At 43.2% G+C, this 19,049-nt stretch overlaps 1 protein-coding gene across 2 annotated transcripts in view; it reads right to left on the bottom strand.

Moving 5' to 3' along the window:
* Nucleotides 1–3,291: 3,291 nt before the first annotated feature.
* The window catches only part of LOC130207476 (serine/threonine-protein kinase 32C-like), a 65,723-nt gene continuing 49,965 nt past the window's right edge, over nucleotides 3,292–19,049 (bottom strand). Inside the window, exons 5-12 of one of the 2 annotated variants that reach the window (XM_056436109.1) lie at nucleotides 12,792–12,829; nucleotides 11,811–11,900; nucleotides 11,031–11,134; nucleotides 10,804–10,920; nucleotides 8,946–9,071; nucleotides 6,789–6,917; nucleotides 4,848–4,915; nucleotides 3,292–4,119 (exon numbers count right to left, since the gene is read on the bottom strand). In XM_056436109.1, the coding sequence (XP_056292084.1) occupies nucleotides 3,921–4,119; nucleotides 4,848–4,915; nucleotides 6,789–6,917; nucleotides 8,946–9,071; nucleotides 10,804–10,920; nucleotides 11,031–11,134; nucleotides 11,811–11,900; nucleotides 12,792–12,829 (871 nt within the window). In that variant the 3' untranslated portion in view covers nucleotides 3,292–3,920. The remainder of the gene's footprint in view (nucleotides 4,120–4,847; nucleotides 4,916–6,788; nucleotides 6,918–8,945; nucleotides 9,072–10,803; nucleotides 10,921–11,030; nucleotides 11,135–11,810; nucleotides 11,901–12,791; nucleotides 12,830–19,049) is intronic. The other variant, XM_056436111.1, reaches the window with a different exon arrangement.

Below are 19,049 nucleotides of genomic sequence, written 5' to 3'. Positions count from 1 at the left end.
GACCCCCCTGACCTAGAGGGACTCGAGGGGCCTCTTGACCTGGGAAGGATTCAATCCGTCTTCTATAACCTAATTACAAAATAAAATACGTATTTATGCATTCACTGATTATGTTTCTACAGATTCAAAGTGTTTCTGAGATTTATTTAACAAAAAGAATCAGTGTGTGTGTGTGTGACAACAAAGACACAGTGACACCAACTTACTGGAAGGAGATTTATTTCTTTATCAAAGCATTAGAAGCAGCATTTATTTTTCTTCTTCATGCGGTCGGCACGGTAACGAGGCGTCTCGCCGCTTTCCCCTTTTTCAAAAATCCTGCAGGACGTTTACGCGAAGCGGGGACTAAGACGACGAAGACGACGGAGAACACGCGGACCTCATCTTCCTCTCGATCGGACTTTCAAACCGAAAGGGGGGGGGGGGGGGTAAGCATCATCACACGTTCAAACTGAAAACAGAGAAACGCTGAGAGGAACAGAACCGGTTCTGATCCACTTGGAGATGATGAACACGTAATTACTCTTCCTCTTCGTCGCAGCGCAGTCTGTGTTTTGGGGGCTGAAGAGAAAACCTGCCCCAGTTCCAGAACCCTCCTTCTATCGCTGCAACACACACACACACACACACACACACACACACACACACACACACACACACACACACACACACACACACACACACACACACACACACACACACACACACACACACACACACACCCCTCGTTCCACTCATCCAGGGGGACAAAGACAACTTCAAGGTTTCCGCGTATCGTCTCTAGATATCTTGCCGTCCGTGTGGCGCTTTGGGGGTTTTGTACAGTTTGGAGTTCAGTAAACTCGACGTTGTGGAATCACGGCGGCCGACCGGCCTCCGGGTCGGACCGGGTCGGTCGTCAGGTGCGTCGTACCTGTGCATGCACACATCGGCCGGCTCCGCTCGAGCTCTCAAGGCTTTGGCAAGAAGAAACCGGCGTTATCCGGTAAAGGAACATGCAACAACAAAGCCACTGGCAGACGCCCGAGAGACGACGCGCTCTGCCTCTTTAACAACTTGAAAGGAGCTCGTCATTTTTAGCGTTAGAAATATCTGTCTAGACATTTTGGGAAATGCGCTTTTCTAAAAAAGAGAGATGAGAAGACGGAGAGATGAGAAGACGGAGAGATGAGAAGACGGAGAGATGAGAAGACGGAGAGACCGCCGTCGGGTTTGTGCTTTGTGCTAAACCTAGTTTAGCATAGTCTATCTTAGCCTAGGGACTGGAAGATGTGGGTCACATTGAAATGTAATACTTACATGTTTAAAATGTACTTCTGTACTTTGCTCAAGTAATTATCTAATAATACAACGTGGGGATATAGAGAGTCGTATTTCTGCTCCTTTTGTGGATAATCTGATATGAAACCTCCGCTGAGGCGGCGTCCAGCCTGTGCTCCCATAGTGTTGTCATGACAACGCGACATACAATGTGCCAACACCATCGAGATCACAATGTGCTGCGTGTTTGGTTTTCAAGAGCCGTGAAATGATTCATAAAAGAGAAGTAATATATAAATATTTGGCTAATATTTTTCTCATGACAAAAGCCAATCAGCTCTCTGCTCTGACCAATCAGCTCTCTGCTCTGACCAATCAGCTCTCTGTAGAGACACAAATGTGCTATTCACAAATAAATCTGGCAAAAACAACTAAACGGCATGTTCAACGTTGCCCGATGGGAAATGTAGTGGCTTTAAAAAATTGTATTTAGAGTTAAATTATCATAACCATAAGAACAAATAGTATGTATCGACTTTTTAAGACCCATTTTGCTTTACAATATATATTTCCGAGCCAACAGATGTAGCCATGATGCGTATAACGGAGTAAATAAATATCCACGCGTCCGACAATTTTTTTGTAATAGCCAGTTACAAAATAAAAAGGGAGCGACTAAGAAAACGTGAATGTTGAGCCTCAAAATAATCTACGAAGACGTGAGATCTGAATTTAAATAAGACTAAAATAATCTCCAATGATTCTACATTACAGCACGATGGGTGTTATAAACAGAATGTGATGATTATCGTACGTCTGATTAACATCGGCGACGTCAAGAGCATTTCCCAAAATGTTTAACTATTACATTAAGCCCCTCCCCCCCCTCCCCCCCTTACCTGAAATATATACTTTTTACATAATCACAATATGATTGTATAAATGATTTCCACTTGCAGAAGGGGACATCGGACCTTATGTTGCACTGGGGGGAAAAAGACACACACACACACACACACACACACATTCAAAGTTCCTTAGAAATGGTAAAATGCAAATGGTAGAAAAGCTTTGGCGTATTTTTGCCGACAAGTTGTGCCTGCACACTTGGAGAGAAGACCAGAGCGAAGCGGTCGTGGAGCTCCGCTCTTCCTCTGCGTCGAGGTCGCGACCCCACATAAAACTGCGGGTCAATTTAAAGTTTCCTACGCTGCGTATTTACAAGGTTTAACGAGCCTTTAGGGTTTAAGGTGGACCTTTTGCTACAGGCGTTCGGATCTAACGGCGCCGCCTTAAATGTGCGGCGAATACAAACGAGCTCATCTCGACTAATTTGAAAGTACCGACAAGGCACAGCTACACTGACGACGAGCTCTAGGGGGCGACGGCTAACCCAAAAGCACTTAAAGAGACGGCGACGTCTAGAGTAAACAAGAGCGTTCCTAATAAGAGTCTGAAAGGATGAGACCGTTACGACGTCGGGGAATAAAGTGACATGCAAGAACCCTTCGATCCGATTGGCTGTACTGACTTCACTGAACAGTACCTTATCGCACCAAAAATATATAGAACGTTTGGAAGAATAGTAGCCGTCAAACATTAAAGACAGGGTTCATACACATGTTGACCAATGGATGTCCAGGACCAAGGTTTTGTGAAATCTTTGTGTACACATGAGTATATCCTTAAATGACAAATGAATGAGAGAATAATTTGATTAAAAGAACACATATTTATATAAATATTGATATAATATTTATATAAATATTGATATCATATTCATAATATAATAGTTATTATATAATATTTATAATATATTTATATAAATATTTATATCATATTTATTATATCATATTTATATCATATTTATAATATCATATTTATAATATAATATCTATAATATAATATGTATATACATATTTATATTATATTTATAATATTATATTTATAATATCATATTTATATACATTTTTATATCAGATTTATAATATCATATTTATATAAATATTTATTCTGTGTAAATGCAAATTTTTCATGACTTTTCCAAAACTTTTGGGATACTTTTTTTTCTCTCCAGAACTTTTCCAGGCCTGGAAATTAACCATTTAAAAAAGAAAATCCGGGACTATTCCAGGTTTTCCATGACCGTACGAACCCTGTTAAAGAGGTACAAATCTAAAACTTAACATTTTGGTTACAGTGTGATTAACTGATGACTCGTGTCGGCAGCGACAGGAAGAAGCAAAACGTCCTGAATCGGGCGAGGAGAGGCTCGAGCCGCCCGAAGACGCCATGGAGCGAGATCCCGCTGCGCGAGCGGAATAATTCAGTCGAAGCATCTCGATCCAAAAACCAGCGACCGCACGGAGCCCCCGCTGCTCGGGATGAAGCCTCGTGGCGAGCGATGCCTTATTCGTCATGCTATATCGTAACGTTGCATAGAAGTTAAGAGCTTACTCTCGGGGCGGGGCAACAACGACATCTCCGTGGAAACCGCCTTCACTCACGCCCCGGTCGGGGAGGGATGCTACGGAAAAGGGAAAAGGAATGGCGGGAGGCCATTTTGGGTCCTGTGCCGTGCGCCAGTCGCCTGTGCCGTGCGTTCCCTCGGCTCCGGGCTACGACAGAGGGGCGGGGGGAGGGGTCGAGGCAGTGCGGCGCTAGCAGCTGCCGGGGGACGAGCACACCGAGCCGCACATGCTCCGCTTGGAGGAGGACTCGGGCTCCGGTTCGGGATCGGGTTCCGGCTCGGGCGCGGCGTCCTCGTTGGTGGCCCCAGCCTCCCCGTCGTCGCCGCCGCCATCGCCGCCGCCATTGCCATCGTCCGACGGGCCCCCCTCCTCCTGACGCCGTTTGAACCTGAGGCAGATGGAGCAGCCGACACAGAAACACACATTTGAATCACACAACCTGCACGGATATGCATGACATGTGCTCACATGAGCCGGATGCGACACACGTTGGCATCTGGAGGGGCAGAAAGACACACACACACACACACACACAGTACGACATCTACACATTGAGATTAGAAGGAGACTTTAATTAGAGCAACGAGGATAAAATGAGACTTTTGGGTTTCAGACCCACTGCAGTGGCAGAACCCGGTGAATAATAAATGAGGCAATCATTCAGAGCTGCACAAGGCGACGCGCCTCCAGCTCTACAGCAGCCAGTGAAACACGAGGTGACGCGCTGGGTTATCTCCGTGTACACACGAGTATATCCTTATATGACAAATTAATGAGAGAATAGTTTGATTTAAAGAACAAATACTTATAGAAATATTTGTAATATATTTATAATATCATATTTATATATGATATTCATAATATCATATTTATAATATAATATTTATAATATATTTATATCATATTCATTATACAATATTTATAATATAATATCTATAATATAATATTTATATAAATATTTATATAATATTTATCATATCATATTTATATAATATTTATAATATCATATTTATAATATATTTATGTGTTTATTGTCCTATGAGGATCAGCTCTTAAACACCGTCTGCCATCTTTGATTTACACATCAGAGGCCGGGAGTTATAATAATTCTCTTACTTCTCCCGGTTGAAGATCATAAACTCCTGCTGCACCACGTCGAGGCACTCCTGGAGGTAGTCATTCTCCTGCAGGCAGGCAACAAGACAACATCATCATCATCATCATCATGGTCGTCATCATCATCATCGTCATCATCATCATCGTCGTCATCATCGTCATCATCATGGTCGTCATCATCATCATGGTCGTCATCATCATCATCATCCTCCTTGTTATCAGTGGATGAAGATTCCCTGTTTCTTGTGAGACTGTGAGGAAATCTTGGTCACAATGGAGGAAGGACACACACCGTGCACACACTGATAACATGTGACACGACACACACACACACACACACACACATACACACACTCGCACACTACACACACACACACAGTCACATAACCCTGCTACTGTTAGAGCTACACACTCCTTGCACACGCTGATAAGCAATGATAACATGTGACGTGACACCACACACACACACACGACACACACTCGACGACACACACACACACACACAAATGTCAGAAGCCAAAAGCAGGCAACAGTTGCACCTCGAGAAACACGTCGAAATATTAGGAAACGCTGCTGAGCCACGAGACTCTCACGTCTTCATGCTAACTAGCTTAGCTTAGCACGAACACCGTGGGCCCCGAGCTAACGGCCCTCCACCCACCAAGCGGTCCTGAAGCTCGCCGACTCCTCCGGGGTATCTCGCCATCACTTCACTCCGAGTCTAAAAAATGACAATGGACCATTTATTCAGTTCACGGAGCCGTTGCCAGGCAACCGGCCCGACTCCAGGAACCCGCTGCCTCTCGGTTGAGAAATATTCTGCCCCCCCCCCCCCCCCTGTGTAAAAGAGTGATTGTCGTTTTCTAAATAGCTTGAAAGAAAAGTCTCGTAAAGAGAGTGGTCTTCAGCTTCTCATATCTCTCTAAATGGAAATCCAAAACTCAGAGCGATAACATCAAACGTGAATAATAACAATATGACACCGAAATATGTGAGAATCAGAGAAACTACGTTGGAGAATGAGCACATTAATATCGCAGTAAACAACTGTTGGCTATGTGACGACACGGCGGCGGTGTCACGCCACCCTGAGCCCTCTGGCTCCCCCGCAGGTGAACTCTGGTACTGCTCCGTCAGCGCTGCCGCTCGTGCTGCCGGCTCAACGATGGCCTCAGAAATCTCGAGACAATCCATCACCCAGAGACGTGCTTTGAATGGTTTCGAATAGAGCAGCTTTGAATTTAAAAAATGCTTTTGTTTTGGTATAATAATTGTTTCTGTCCCTGTAAAACAGTACGACAGTCAAAGAGAATTCTGTATCCCCGTTTGAGAGACGAAGCGGCGTACTTACGGGACGCCGGCGTGCTCGCACGATAAATCTCTCTTTATATTCAGTCGCATAATTAGCTATTGATTTTGTCTGCCGAGCTCAGGGAATGCGCGGCGGGCGAGGGAAGAAAAGATGCCGCGCTCCGTCTCGCCTCCAATCTAAAAATATACAGTTTTGACGGGAACTAACAGACCTGAGCTGCTTTGTTATCTGGAGAAAGCTGCCTCCGCTGTATCCGTCCCTCCTGTGCGTCGGGTTATTATCAACTCCGGCGTCCTCTTCATAGAACCATTTGCTTTAAGTGTGCAGAACATCACACAAAGCTGACGTGCGTAAGCTGACAAAGATCACATTCACTTGGAAAACAGCAGAATGGGAAGCATTTAAAAGCCAGAAGGAGCCGGTTGGATCATCAACGCAGTGACGTCTGGCATATCATCCCCTCATTGGACCACAATGCCGCTCATGCTGCGGCAGCATCTCTTGTATATAAAGCTAGAATATGAAGACGGTGCACATTGTAAACCAATCTAAGGAATGTGACCTACGGTATTCATGTTAGAGACCATGCGTGTACACAGAGTGCTCCGTGTGATGCATGTTGGACTCACGGACTGAGAGTCCTTGCTGTTGTCACGGGACCGGTTCTTGGCCAGCCTCTTCTTCTTCTTGTGCAGGGGACGCGACTCCAGGATCATCTCCTCCAGCTCAAAGGTGGGGTCACAGTGGAGGCGGCCTTTCTGTTGGGAGGGAGGGAGATATTCACAAAACGCACAAAAGACCCGCACATTAATCGACCGGTGGGTGGGCAGCGAGGCCCCGAGTCACACGGGAAGGAGATGCGTCAATTTCCCTTTTAATATTCAGTTGCGACACATGGAGGAGTGCCAGCTTGTTGGATGTATCTATGTACATGTATCTATATGTATATATATATGTATCTATGTGCATGTATCTATATGTATATCTATATGTATATCTATGTATCTATGTGCATGTATCTATATGTATCTATATGCATGTATCTATATGTATATATGTATCTATGTGCATGTATCTATATGTATCTATATGTATATATATATGTATCTATGTGCATGTATCTATATGTATATAAATATGTATCTATGTGCATGTATCTATATGCATGTTTCTATATGCATGTATCTATATGTATATATATGTATGTATCTATATGCATGTATCTATATGTATATCTATATGTGTATATATATGTATATATATGTATCTATATGCATGTATCTATATGCATGTATCTTTATGCATGTATCTATATGCATGTATCTATATGTATCTATATGCATGTGTATGTATCTATATGCATGTATCTATATGCATGTATATGTATCTATATGCATGTATCTATATGCATGTATCTATATGCATGTATATGTATCTATGTGCATGTATCTATATGTATATATGCATGTATCTATATGCATGTATCTATATGCATGTATATGTATCTATATGCATGTATCTATATGCATGTATCTATATGTATCTATATGTATCTATATGCATGTATCTATATGTATCTATATGCATGTATATGTATCTATATGCATGTATATATATGCATGTATATGTATCTATATGCATGTATCTATATGCATGTATATGTATCTATGTGCATGTATCTATATGTATATATATGCATGTATCTATATGCATGTATATGTATCTATATGCATGTATATGTATCTATATGCATGTATCTATATGTATCTATATGCATGTATCTATATGCATGTATCTATATGTATCTATATGCATGTATCTATATGCATGTATCTATATGTATCTATATGCATGTATATGTATCTATATGCATGTATCTATATGCATGTATCTATATGTTACATATAGATACATATACATGCATATAGATACATAATGTATCTATATGCATGTATCTATATGTATCTATATGCATGTATCTATATGTATCTATATGCATGTATCTATATGCATGTATCTATATGCATGTCTATATATGCATATATATGCATGTATCTATATGCATGTATCTATATGTACATATATGCATGTATCTATATGCATGTATCTATATGTACAGATATGCATGTATCTATATGTATCTATATGCATGTATATATATGTGTATCTATATGCATGTATCTATATGCATCTATATGCATGTATATATATGTGTATCTATATGCATGTATCTATATGCATGTATCTATATGTACATATATGCATGTATCTATATGCATGTATATGTATCTATATGCATGTATATGTATCTATATGCATGCATATGTATCTATGTGCATGTATCTATATGCATGTATCTATATGCATGTATATGTATCTATATGCATGTATCTATATGTATCTATATGTATCAATATGCATGTATCTATATGCATGTATATGTATCTATGTGCATGTATCTATATGCATGTATATGTATCTATATGCATGTATATGTATCTATATGCATGTATCTATATGCATGTATCTATATGTATCTATATGCATGTATATGTATCTATGTGCATGTATCTATATGCATGTATATGTATCTATATGCATGTATATGTATCTATATGCATGTATCTATATGCATGTATCTATATGTATATATATGCATGTATCTATATGTATATATATATGCATGTATCTATATGTATCTATATTCATGTCTCTATATGCATGTATCTATATGCATGTGTCTGTGTATCTGTGTGTGTTGATGTATCTGATCGCCTTGCACTGACATTAGGAACAAATCCGGCCTCCATCGTCTTCTCGCACACGGCGTCCCAGTTGACGTCAGCGAGGTAGGCCGACGCCTGCATGTCAGACAGGCTGGAAAAACGATGTTCTGGGTCCACCGTGAGAAGCTGGAAGACACACACACACACACACACACACAGCAATGTCACCTACGTCACCTTCCGAGGAGCAACATCACCTTCACAACTTCCTCGCTCAAAGCCAGACTCTCTGGGAGGTGAAATAAAAAAAAAACTTGTTTCTTTCCTTTCTCAGTGTGCAGTACACTCTTCCACATGTTATATATATATATATAAGACATTCAAATATAAACGCAGTAAATATTCAGACTGGAGATATTTTTTTCATAGAAAATTCCATTCCGTGTTTCTAAGAACACGGAGCACAAAGTGTTCAACATTAAATGAATAAAAAAGACATTCTGGACGCTATTGCAACTCATCACGCCTTGAGTAGCCCTTCCTAGCCTAGCGTAGCTGTGCAGTAGCACAGAGGAAATAAAAGGTGACCCGAAATAATTGCAAGTATTGAAAAAGTGCATAATCGAGTAATAAGGACTTCTCGTAATCCGTGTTATGAAATCATGAAGTGAACGTGAGCGTTTCACAACCATCTCACATGGCGTGTTCATTTATTTTAATGGGCAGTACCATCTGCTTCCTCTTCCTCCTCGGGGTAAACACCGGGGACAGACATGGCTGTGGTTCTGTCGTCATGTCCTCGCCCTGAGCTTTATTCTCTTCATTTGATCACAGGTTGATTTGCTTTTCCCCGTCTGTGTCTCGGCGGTAATCGATCAGCAGCGGAGCGGAAGAGACCAGAGCCACTCACACACTCACACACACACAAACACACACACTCACACGGACACACACACATGCTCTCTCTTCCGTAGCAAGCATACCGACTCTAAAATCGAGTCTTCAAATGACTTAAGAACATACTGAGGGGATGAGAGGATTTGTTTTCCGGGTGAGTAATGGAGATTAGGGATCAATCCAACTGGCACGAGGACAGTTTGAGTATCAAGAGGAGGCTGCATCGCTTGTTGGTGTACACATTATCAGCAACACACACACACACGCACACGCACACACACGCACACGCACACACACACACACACACACACACACAGTCTCTTCTCTCAGCCACGTTTCGATGCTTCCATCTGTTGTTTCTTCTCATCTTTTGCCCCGAGGGTCTCGCCCCCCCCCCCCTCTCTCTCTGGTTGCCCCTGCATCTTCTGTTCCTGTGGCTTCAGTGCTTTTATCTGTTACCTCAATATGTATCCCAAAGCCATAATAGCTCTATACCCCCCCCCCCCCGCCCAAAACACACATATCTCCAAGGGAGAGTAATTTACTATTACAGAAGACATTTATTTTCACAAATCCTCCTGAATGTTGGACGTTTGGGATTTTGCTTAAATTAGTTTTTTCAGACTATTTTATGATATTTGGAATGAACTGCTTGAAACCGCCCGACAGCATGAATATTTATATCGAATTAAAAAGACATCTAGACGGACATGTCGAATGTTCAGAGGCATCTCTGGTTCATTGAATCTCAGCAGCTCCGCTGAGACGTTCACCACGTCTTTAAAAGTCTTGTTTTGAATGAAATGTCCCGTCTTAAACGTCTTTATACATGTTTTTACCGTTGCTGCTGTACTGAATGATGAGTCGCACACTGAATGTCGTTGAATGTCGTTTTTACAGTGACAGTAAACTCCCTTACCTTCCCTTAAAACGTCCTAATCGCCTCTGGGTGGCAAGAGACTTCCAGGTGTTAAACTAGGACGTGAATCAAACTATTGAGACCCTGCTGCGTCCGGCTTACCTTCCTCAAGAGGGAAACCAGGTCCTTGGGCCAGGCCGGGCTGTACTGGACGCTGATGGTACTGAAGAGCTGGATAAGGGACTCCACCGAGTTACTGGCGTGGATGTCATAGGGCCTCTGGTGTGGGAACAACACGACGAAAAGGGGGGGCGGGAAGACACAGATGAGGAAGAGAAAGTGGAAGGGACGAAGAGAGGCCGAGAGGGAGACTTCCCATGATGCCTCACCCATCCACGCAGCACTTCGAAGATCGTCACCCCGAGTGACCACCAGTCCACATCGAAGGTGTAGCCCGTCCCCCCGCTGACGAACGACTGGAAGATCTCTGGGGCTGAGAGCACAAACGGAAGAAAACACTTCTGGCTCAGTCGGAAGCTTTTCAGACCGCTGCCTGGACATGTGGCGTGAAAAGAAAAGAAAGAAAGAAAGCGCTCCTTTGCAAAATGTCAACCGAAACTGTTCAGACAAGACGAGGCGGGACATTTGTGCTTTTACACAAATAGAAACGAGGTCTGTCGTGTTTTTAATGAATTGACACGAGTCCCTCATTAGTGGTGACGAGCGAGCGAGAATATGTTTATAAAAACATCCGTCTGGATGCTCCTGTGAACACATCGAGAAGATAACCCGATTCAGTTCACCCAACAATGTCAGAAACAGTGCGTGACAAATACAATAAACTTATTGTAAAGGAACACAAATCCTCCAACAGCCTTCCACCTTCCTTTTGTCCAGTAGAGACAGTAATGTGGACCACTTCAACACTGCATGACATCATTCACTCATCCACACACTGGTGGGAGGAGCTACGGGTCCACCTGCACATCGGGAGGACCTAATATTCACACGTTAAGTTGAGTGCCTTGCCCAAGGACACATCGACAAGGACTAGCTTGAAGGGGACGACCTGCTGGCCACTGAGCCTCAGTCGCCCCCTTAATGATGTCATTGTTGACGATGTCATGGCTGACGAGGCGATTGTGATGCGGCTGCTAAAGCAAAGTTACCCATGTAGGGCTTGGTTCCAGCTAAGGCGGTGGCTCTCTCTCCGTCCTTTATTATTGTCGCTATGTTGAAATCCGTCAGGTGAGCGTGACCTGAGGAGAAGCAACCACAAAGTCCATCAAGAGTAAATCTATTACAACTTGTAGAGTTTAGTTTACACTACCGCTCAAAAGTTTGGGGTCACTTAGATGAAGAGATAAATTAATCATAAACACTCTCTCTACATAGTTAAAGTGTAAATGACTATTCTCTGGTGGTTAATGAAGTCTCTCCAGAGGTGTGTAGAGGCCCATCTCCAGTGTTCTGATGGTACATTGTGTTATCGCCTTGGAAGACTAGCGGAGGGGTATAAACCCTTTATCCCTTTTGATGTGAGCGCAGCTGAAAACAGTTATGCTGGTGAGAGAAGCTATAAAACTGGCCTTCCTTTGAGCCACAAGAAGAACTACAATAATATTTACAATAAAAATCATTATTTATAACCTCCTCAATGTCTTGACTCTATTTATATTCATTTTGCAAATAATTTGATAAATAAAAGTGAGAGTTTTCATGGAAAACAGCAAATTGTCCTTGTGACCCCAAACTTTTGACCGGTCGTGTAGATTATAAGAACATGTTCGTACAATACATTCCTCTGATCACAGAGAAAAGAAAACATTTCAATGGAGGAGAAATAAAACAAAATGAAGGACATCTGACATGTCTGTGGTCTTGTGTTCGTCACACATTCCTGACTCCTCCGCCCTCGGTACTGTTCCCGTGGAGCGAGCTTTTAAAAGGGTTTGGCTATCCACTCGTTCATGGTCACAAAGACACAAGACGGAACACTTACAGGTAGATATCAGACCCTGAACTAAACAGATGTTTGAGACGAACGCAAAGGCATTAGGGACATAATATATATAAATATATCCTGATTAGATCCTGATCTAATTACATTAAGGTTATTTAAACAACACACAAAGTGTTCACCTCCTTACCTTGCTCATCCAAGAGGATATTGTCCGGCTTCACATCTCTAGAGGAACCAATGACAGACCCACAAATCATTATTCACCACATAAACAACATGAATACAGAAAAACAGCCTCACGCCATAAACCAGGCAAACGGTCGTCATCAATAAGGTTTGTTATCGTCAGTGTGTGGCGACGTGACGCCCGCTGAGGTCGACTTTAGGGGTTAACATAGTTTTTGGGGCCATATCCTCAACAAACTGAGACTATTGCGAGGGCACGTCAAGAAAATATGGCTTTAAATGTCTGTTTCTTGTATTATTTTGGGTTAAGCGTCTCATCAATGGTCCATAAACATTTAAAGAGGTACACACAGAAATATTAAGGAGCTGTTTGGAACTGAACATGGTTCTTTAGAGTGATGCCATAGAGGAACCATTTCTGGTTCTACGAAGAACCTTTCAAACCAGGGTTCTTTAGAGAACCATTTCCTTAAAGAGTTCTTCAAAGAACATATATAGGTGTCTCAAAGAACCTTAAAACATGGTTCTTTAAGGCACCATTTCTGGTTCCACAAAGAACCTTTCAAACCAGGGTTCTTTAAAGAACCATTTCCTTAAAGAGTTCTTCAAAGAACCGATAAAGTTGCCTCAAACAAAAGAAAGGTTCTCCAGTAGGTGATCTTCGTAGAACCACAAAGCCTTTTAAAGAACCATTTAATAACCGTGATTGTTCTGCGTGTAGTTGTAGTCCCTTCATGGTTTCATGTCAGTGTACTTCTATGTCACAAACTTCATGATTTATTCAGATGTAAAAATATTTGTGTCAAATGATAATAATTGTGCAGCGTTTCCTCGACATATTTTTACTACTGCATGAAAAAAGTGTCTAGAAACACGCCTGTTGAATCGTCTCCATTAGTTCAGACTCAGCTGGGCGTTTGCCAAAGGCCCAATTTGTTCCCATCGCTCTCAGATAAATCACAAAAATACTGCGACAGCGCCATCAAACCCTCTAGTGGTTCACGTGTGAACTACCGTACATGTTGGCGCAACACTTTCATGTCCTGCACTTCAAACACAGACCAGCGGAGCGCCCCCTGGAGGCTATCTCTCCCTCTCTCTCTCTCTCTGTCCTCTCTCCTCTCTCTCTCTCTCTCTCTCTCTCTGTCCTCTCTCCTCTCTCTCTCCTCTCTCTCTCTCTCTCTCTCTCTCTCCTCTCCTCTCTCTCTCTGTCCTCTCTCCTCTCTCTCCTCTCCTCTCTCCTCTCTCTCTCCTCTCTCTCTCTCTCTCTGTCCTCTCTCTGTCCTCTCTCCTCTCTCCTCTCTCTCTGTCCTCTCTCCTCTCTCCTCTCTCTCTGTCCTCTCTCCTCTCTCTCTCCTCTCCTCTCTGTCCTCTCTCTCTCTCTCTCTCTCTCTGTCCTCTCTCCTCTCTCTCCTCTCTCTGTCCTCTCTCTCTCTCTGTCCTCTCTCCTCTCTCTCTCTCTCCTCTCTCTCTCTCTGTCCTCTCTCTCTCCTCTCTCCTCTCTCTCCTCTCTCTCCTCTCTCTCCTCTCTCTCCTCTCTCTCTCTCTCTCCTCTCCTCTCCTCTCTCCTCTCTCTCTCTCTCTCTCTCTCTCTCTCTCCTCTCTCTCTCTCTCCTCTCTCTCTCCTCTCTCCTCTCTCTCCTCTCTCTCTCTCTCCTCTCTCTCCTCTCTCTCTCTCTCTCTCTCTCTCTCTCTCTCTCTCCTCTCTCTCCTCTCTCTCGTTTACTTTCCTTCTTCTACCAGTTTCACCTCCTCGAGCATGCTGGCAGCTGACTGTTGCTAGGAGACCGGAGACCCTCTCTCTTCCTTCAGTTGGTGCAACAAAATAATTGTATAGTATTCTCCTGTCAAAAGACTTACCGGGTGGAACTAAATTACAGAGCCGGGGGACGGCCACGGATACCCGGGGATTGATTACGCCTCCGAGAGCGTCGACGAGGAGAGGGCGGACCGACGTCGGGATAGAAAAAGCGCGGCGATAAGCAGCACCTGTCACCTAATATCTGTATATATAGATACAGGAGAGCGGTCCTGATTATGTCGGACGAATTGCGCACATAGAAATATGTTTTTATGGTTATTATGATTCAATTCAATTCAATTCAGTTTATTTGTATAGCCCAATTTCACAAATTACAAATTTGTCTCGGAGTGCTTTACAATCTGTACACATAGACATCCCTGCCCCAAAACCTCACATCGGACCAGGAAAAACTCCCAAATAACCCTTCAGGGGGAAAAAGGAAGAAACCTGGAGGAGAGCAACAGAGGAGGATCCCTCTCCTAGGATGGACAGATGCAATAGATGTAATGTGTACAGAAGGACAGATTTAGAGTTAAAATACATTCAATGAATATGACAGAGTGTATGAATAGTTCATAGTAGGCATATTCCACGATGGAGACCTCCACGATCCATCAGGCAGATGGCGGTGGGGAGGAGGAGGGGCGGAGTCTCAACAGGACAGTGGCGTAGTCATGAGCAGGAATTTACGACCCAGACGATCCATCAGGCAGATAGGATCTATGCCGTCTCATAGGGTCCGATGACCCCATGAGACGAAAGTCAAAAGGACTTCCGGGAGAAAGCAGAGTTAGTAACGTGTGATTGAGAGATGAAAATTCATCCTTAAGGAGAGAAAAAGAGGAGATAGGTACTCAGTGCATCCTAAACGTCCCCGCAGCTATAAGCCTATAGCAGCATATCAAGGGGCTGGACCAGGGCAAACCTGATTCAGCCCTAACTATAAGCTCTGTCAAAGAGGAAGGTCTTAAGTCTACTCTTAAACGAGGTGACTGTGTCTGCCTCCCGGACTGAAATTGGAAGCTGGTTCCATAAAAGAGGAGCTTGATAACCAAAGGCTCTGGCTCCCATTCTACTTTTTAAGACTCTAGGAACTACAAGTAGTCCCGCATTTAGTGAGCGAGCTCTACTGGGGCAATATGGTACGACAAGCTCCTTAAGATATGATGGAGCATCACCAATCAAGGCTTTGTAGGTTAAGAGAAGAATTTTAAAAGTGATTCTTGATTTTACTGGGAGCCAGTGCAGAGCAGCTAGTGCAGGAGTGATGTGATCTCTTTCTTAGTTTTAGTGAGAACACGAGCTGCAGCATTCTGGATCAACTGGAGGGACCTAAGAGATTTATTAGAGCAGCCTGCTAATAAGGAGTTGCAGTAATCCAGTCTCAAGTAACGAACGCTGAACCAATTTTTCTGCATCTTTTGAGACAAGATGTGCCTGATTTTGAAATATTACGTAGATGAAAGAATGCAGTCCTTGAGATTTGCTTTACGTGGGAGTTAAAGGGCAAGATCCGATCAAAGATAACGCCAAGATTCTTTACAGTGGTGTTGGATGCCAGGGCAATGCCGTCTACAGAATCCACATCACCAGATAATTGATCTCTGAGGTGCTCAGGGCCGATTAAAATTACTTCGGTTTTGTCTGAGTTTAACATCAAGAAGTTGCAGGTCATCCATGTTTTTATGTCTTTAAGACATGCTTGAATTTTACAGAGTTGGTTGCTCTCCTCTGGTTTTATCGATAAATATAGTTGAGTGTCATCTGCATAACAATGAAAGTTTATGGAGTGTTTCCTGATAATATTGCCCAAAGGAAGCATGTATAAGGTAAATAAAATTGGTCCAAGCACAGAACCTTGTGGAACTCCGTGATTAACGTTGGTGGTTATCGAGGCCATCGCTTACAAATACAAACTGAGATCGATCTGATAAATAGGATTTAAACCAAATTAGTGCCGTGCCTGAAATGCCAATCGACTGCTCCAGTCTCTGTAACAGGATGTCATGGTCAATGGTGTCGAATGCAGCACTAAGGTCTAACAAGACCAGCACAGAGAGGAGTCCTTTATCTGCTGCCATTAAGAGGTCATTTGTAATTTTCACCAGTGCTGCCTCGGTGCTGTGGTGTTTTCTAAATCCTGATTGAAATTTCTCAAATAAACTATTATGATGTAGAAAGTCGCACAACTGATTTGCGACCACTTTCTCAAGGATCTTGGAGAGGAAGGGAGGTTAGAGATCGGTCTGTAGTTAGCCAATACCTCTGGATCCAGAGTGGGCTTCTTCAGGAGAGGTTTAATAACAGCCACCTTGAAGGAGTGTGGTACGTGGCCTGTTAGCAGAGACACATTGATAATATCTAATAGAGAGCCGCCAATTAAAGGCAAAACGTCTTTAAGCAGCCTCGCGGGATGGGGTCCAAGAGACAGGTAGACGTGTTCAAGTAGAAACCGTTGAAAATAATTCATCACGGTTGGTAGGAGAAAATGCCTCCGAATATACACCAGGGCATACAGCGGTTTCCAAGGCCATTCCACTTGAGAACAGATTGGCACTGGTTATGGGCAAGAGATTATTAATCTTGTCCCTAATAGTTAAAATCTTTTCATTAAAGAAGTTCATAAAGTCATTACCACTAAGGTTTATAGGAATGCTCGGCCCACAGAGCTGTGACTCTCTGTCAGCCTGGCTACAGTGCTGAAGAGAAACCTGGGGTTGTTTTTATTTTTTTCTATTATTGATGAGTAATAGGCTGCTCTGGCATTACGGAGGGCCTTCTTATATGTTTTAAGACTATCTCGCCAAACTAAGCGGGATTCTTCGAGATTAGTTGAACGCCATATGCTCAAGCTGTGACGTTTGCTTCAGTTTGCGGGTCTGAGGGTTATACCAGGGAGCAAACCTCCTCTTCCTCACTGTCTTCTTCTTCAGAGGGGCTATCGAGTCCAGTGTCATTCTCAGAGAGCCTATGGCACTGTCAACAAGATGATCAATCTGGGACGGACTAAAGTTAGACCAGGAGTCCTCTGTTATATTGAGACGTGGTATCGAATCAAATACAGATGTGTGTGTGTGTGGGTGTGTGTGTGTTAGTTTGCTTGTAATTAGATGAATCCTTTTGGGACATCCACTGATGCTGCGTCCACACCTTTACACGCGTGAGTTTACTCGCTTGACAAGTTGTGGCTTATTCGCTTCATTTGCACCTTGAGAGGGGGCGGGGCTTAGAGGGGGCGGGGCTTATCTCTGTGGCTTTACTCCGTGGAAACAGTTATCATCTCCTTCCTCCAGCATGAAGAACTCACCACTAGTTCTGCTTCATACGTGTTGAGGACGTCCCACAAACGTGTGAACATGTAGCGCCCTCGTGTTTGGGTTCATAACATTAATATATATATATATTTATATATTTATCCATGACATCACCCGTAGGCTCACAGCTCGGTGACCTTCCCCTCTACGTCTGAATGTCTTTTCAGCTCCACTAGAGCAGCCGTTAGATTCACCAACGGAGGAGCAGCTCGTCGCCGATTGGTTCTCGCTACTCGGCGTCGACGAATATTTCGGCACGTAAGGAAAAAATTTGCGCCTCGCAATTTGCGCCACCTAGTGAAAAAGTGCGTCTATTGCAACCGCTCGCGTCCGTACGTTGACTTTGCTTACGGGATCTCCTCGAGAGAAAAATTCTCACCGCTTTCTGTATTCGATATTGAATAATTCGCATAGTTTCTATCACGCTGTTGTGTTCAGGCTCCAACCACAGTGTGAGGATGACTGTGTTCGTTATCTTCCATCTAGAAGATACAAATATTTCAACTTGAGGCAAAAGAGGTGAAAATGTGCGTCGATCGCAACCGCTCGCGTCCGTACGTTGACTTTTCTTACGGGATCTACTCGCGAGAAAAATTCTCTACGCTTCTGGTGTGAAGGCAGCTTTCTTGCCGGAGGAGGAGACATCGCTGACCTTCAAAGGGTCTCGATGGAGTCTCGTCGTTGTCGAGCGTAACGCTTGCAGTCGAGAAATAGTTCCAGCAACAACTTTCAAGGTTTTCGTTTCTCCACTTTTAGTTTTCTACGAATGTTTAACGGACGAGACAAAGAAGACGTGATGTCCTATTTCCTGAGTTCTAGAGTTGCTGGTGTGTGTTTAAAAAAAAAAGAAATCTTCACCTTGGCGTAAAAGAGACCCCGGCTAACCGGTTCATTCCAGCTTTGTCGTGGCTCCACAGACGTATTGATCTCCTCTTTTCAAAGAGAACGTTTCCCTCTCACAGTTATGCTTTTCAATTTCTTCCTTTCGTCTGTAAAAAGTGTGATAAACAATTGTTGAAGGCATAGTGCAGGTATGCTTCGCTGTCACACACACACACACACACACACACAGTGGTATTTTCATGACCTTTGAGGGCATTAAAGTGACTTCCATTCATTTCCTGGAGACTTAAACTAACCC

Source organism: Pseudoliparis swirei, chromosome 17 (genome assembly GCF_029220125.1).
Source record: "Pseudoliparis swirei isolate HS2019 ecotype Mariana Trench chromosome 17, NWPU_hadal_v1, whole genome shotgun sequence".
Taxonomy (NCBI): Eukaryota; Metazoa; Chordata; class Actinopteri; order Perciformes; family Liparidae; genus Pseudoliparis; species Pseudoliparis swirei.
The sequence above is the reverse complement of the archived record's forward strand: the minus strand, read 5'-3'. Positions and strand labels throughout refer to the sequence as shown.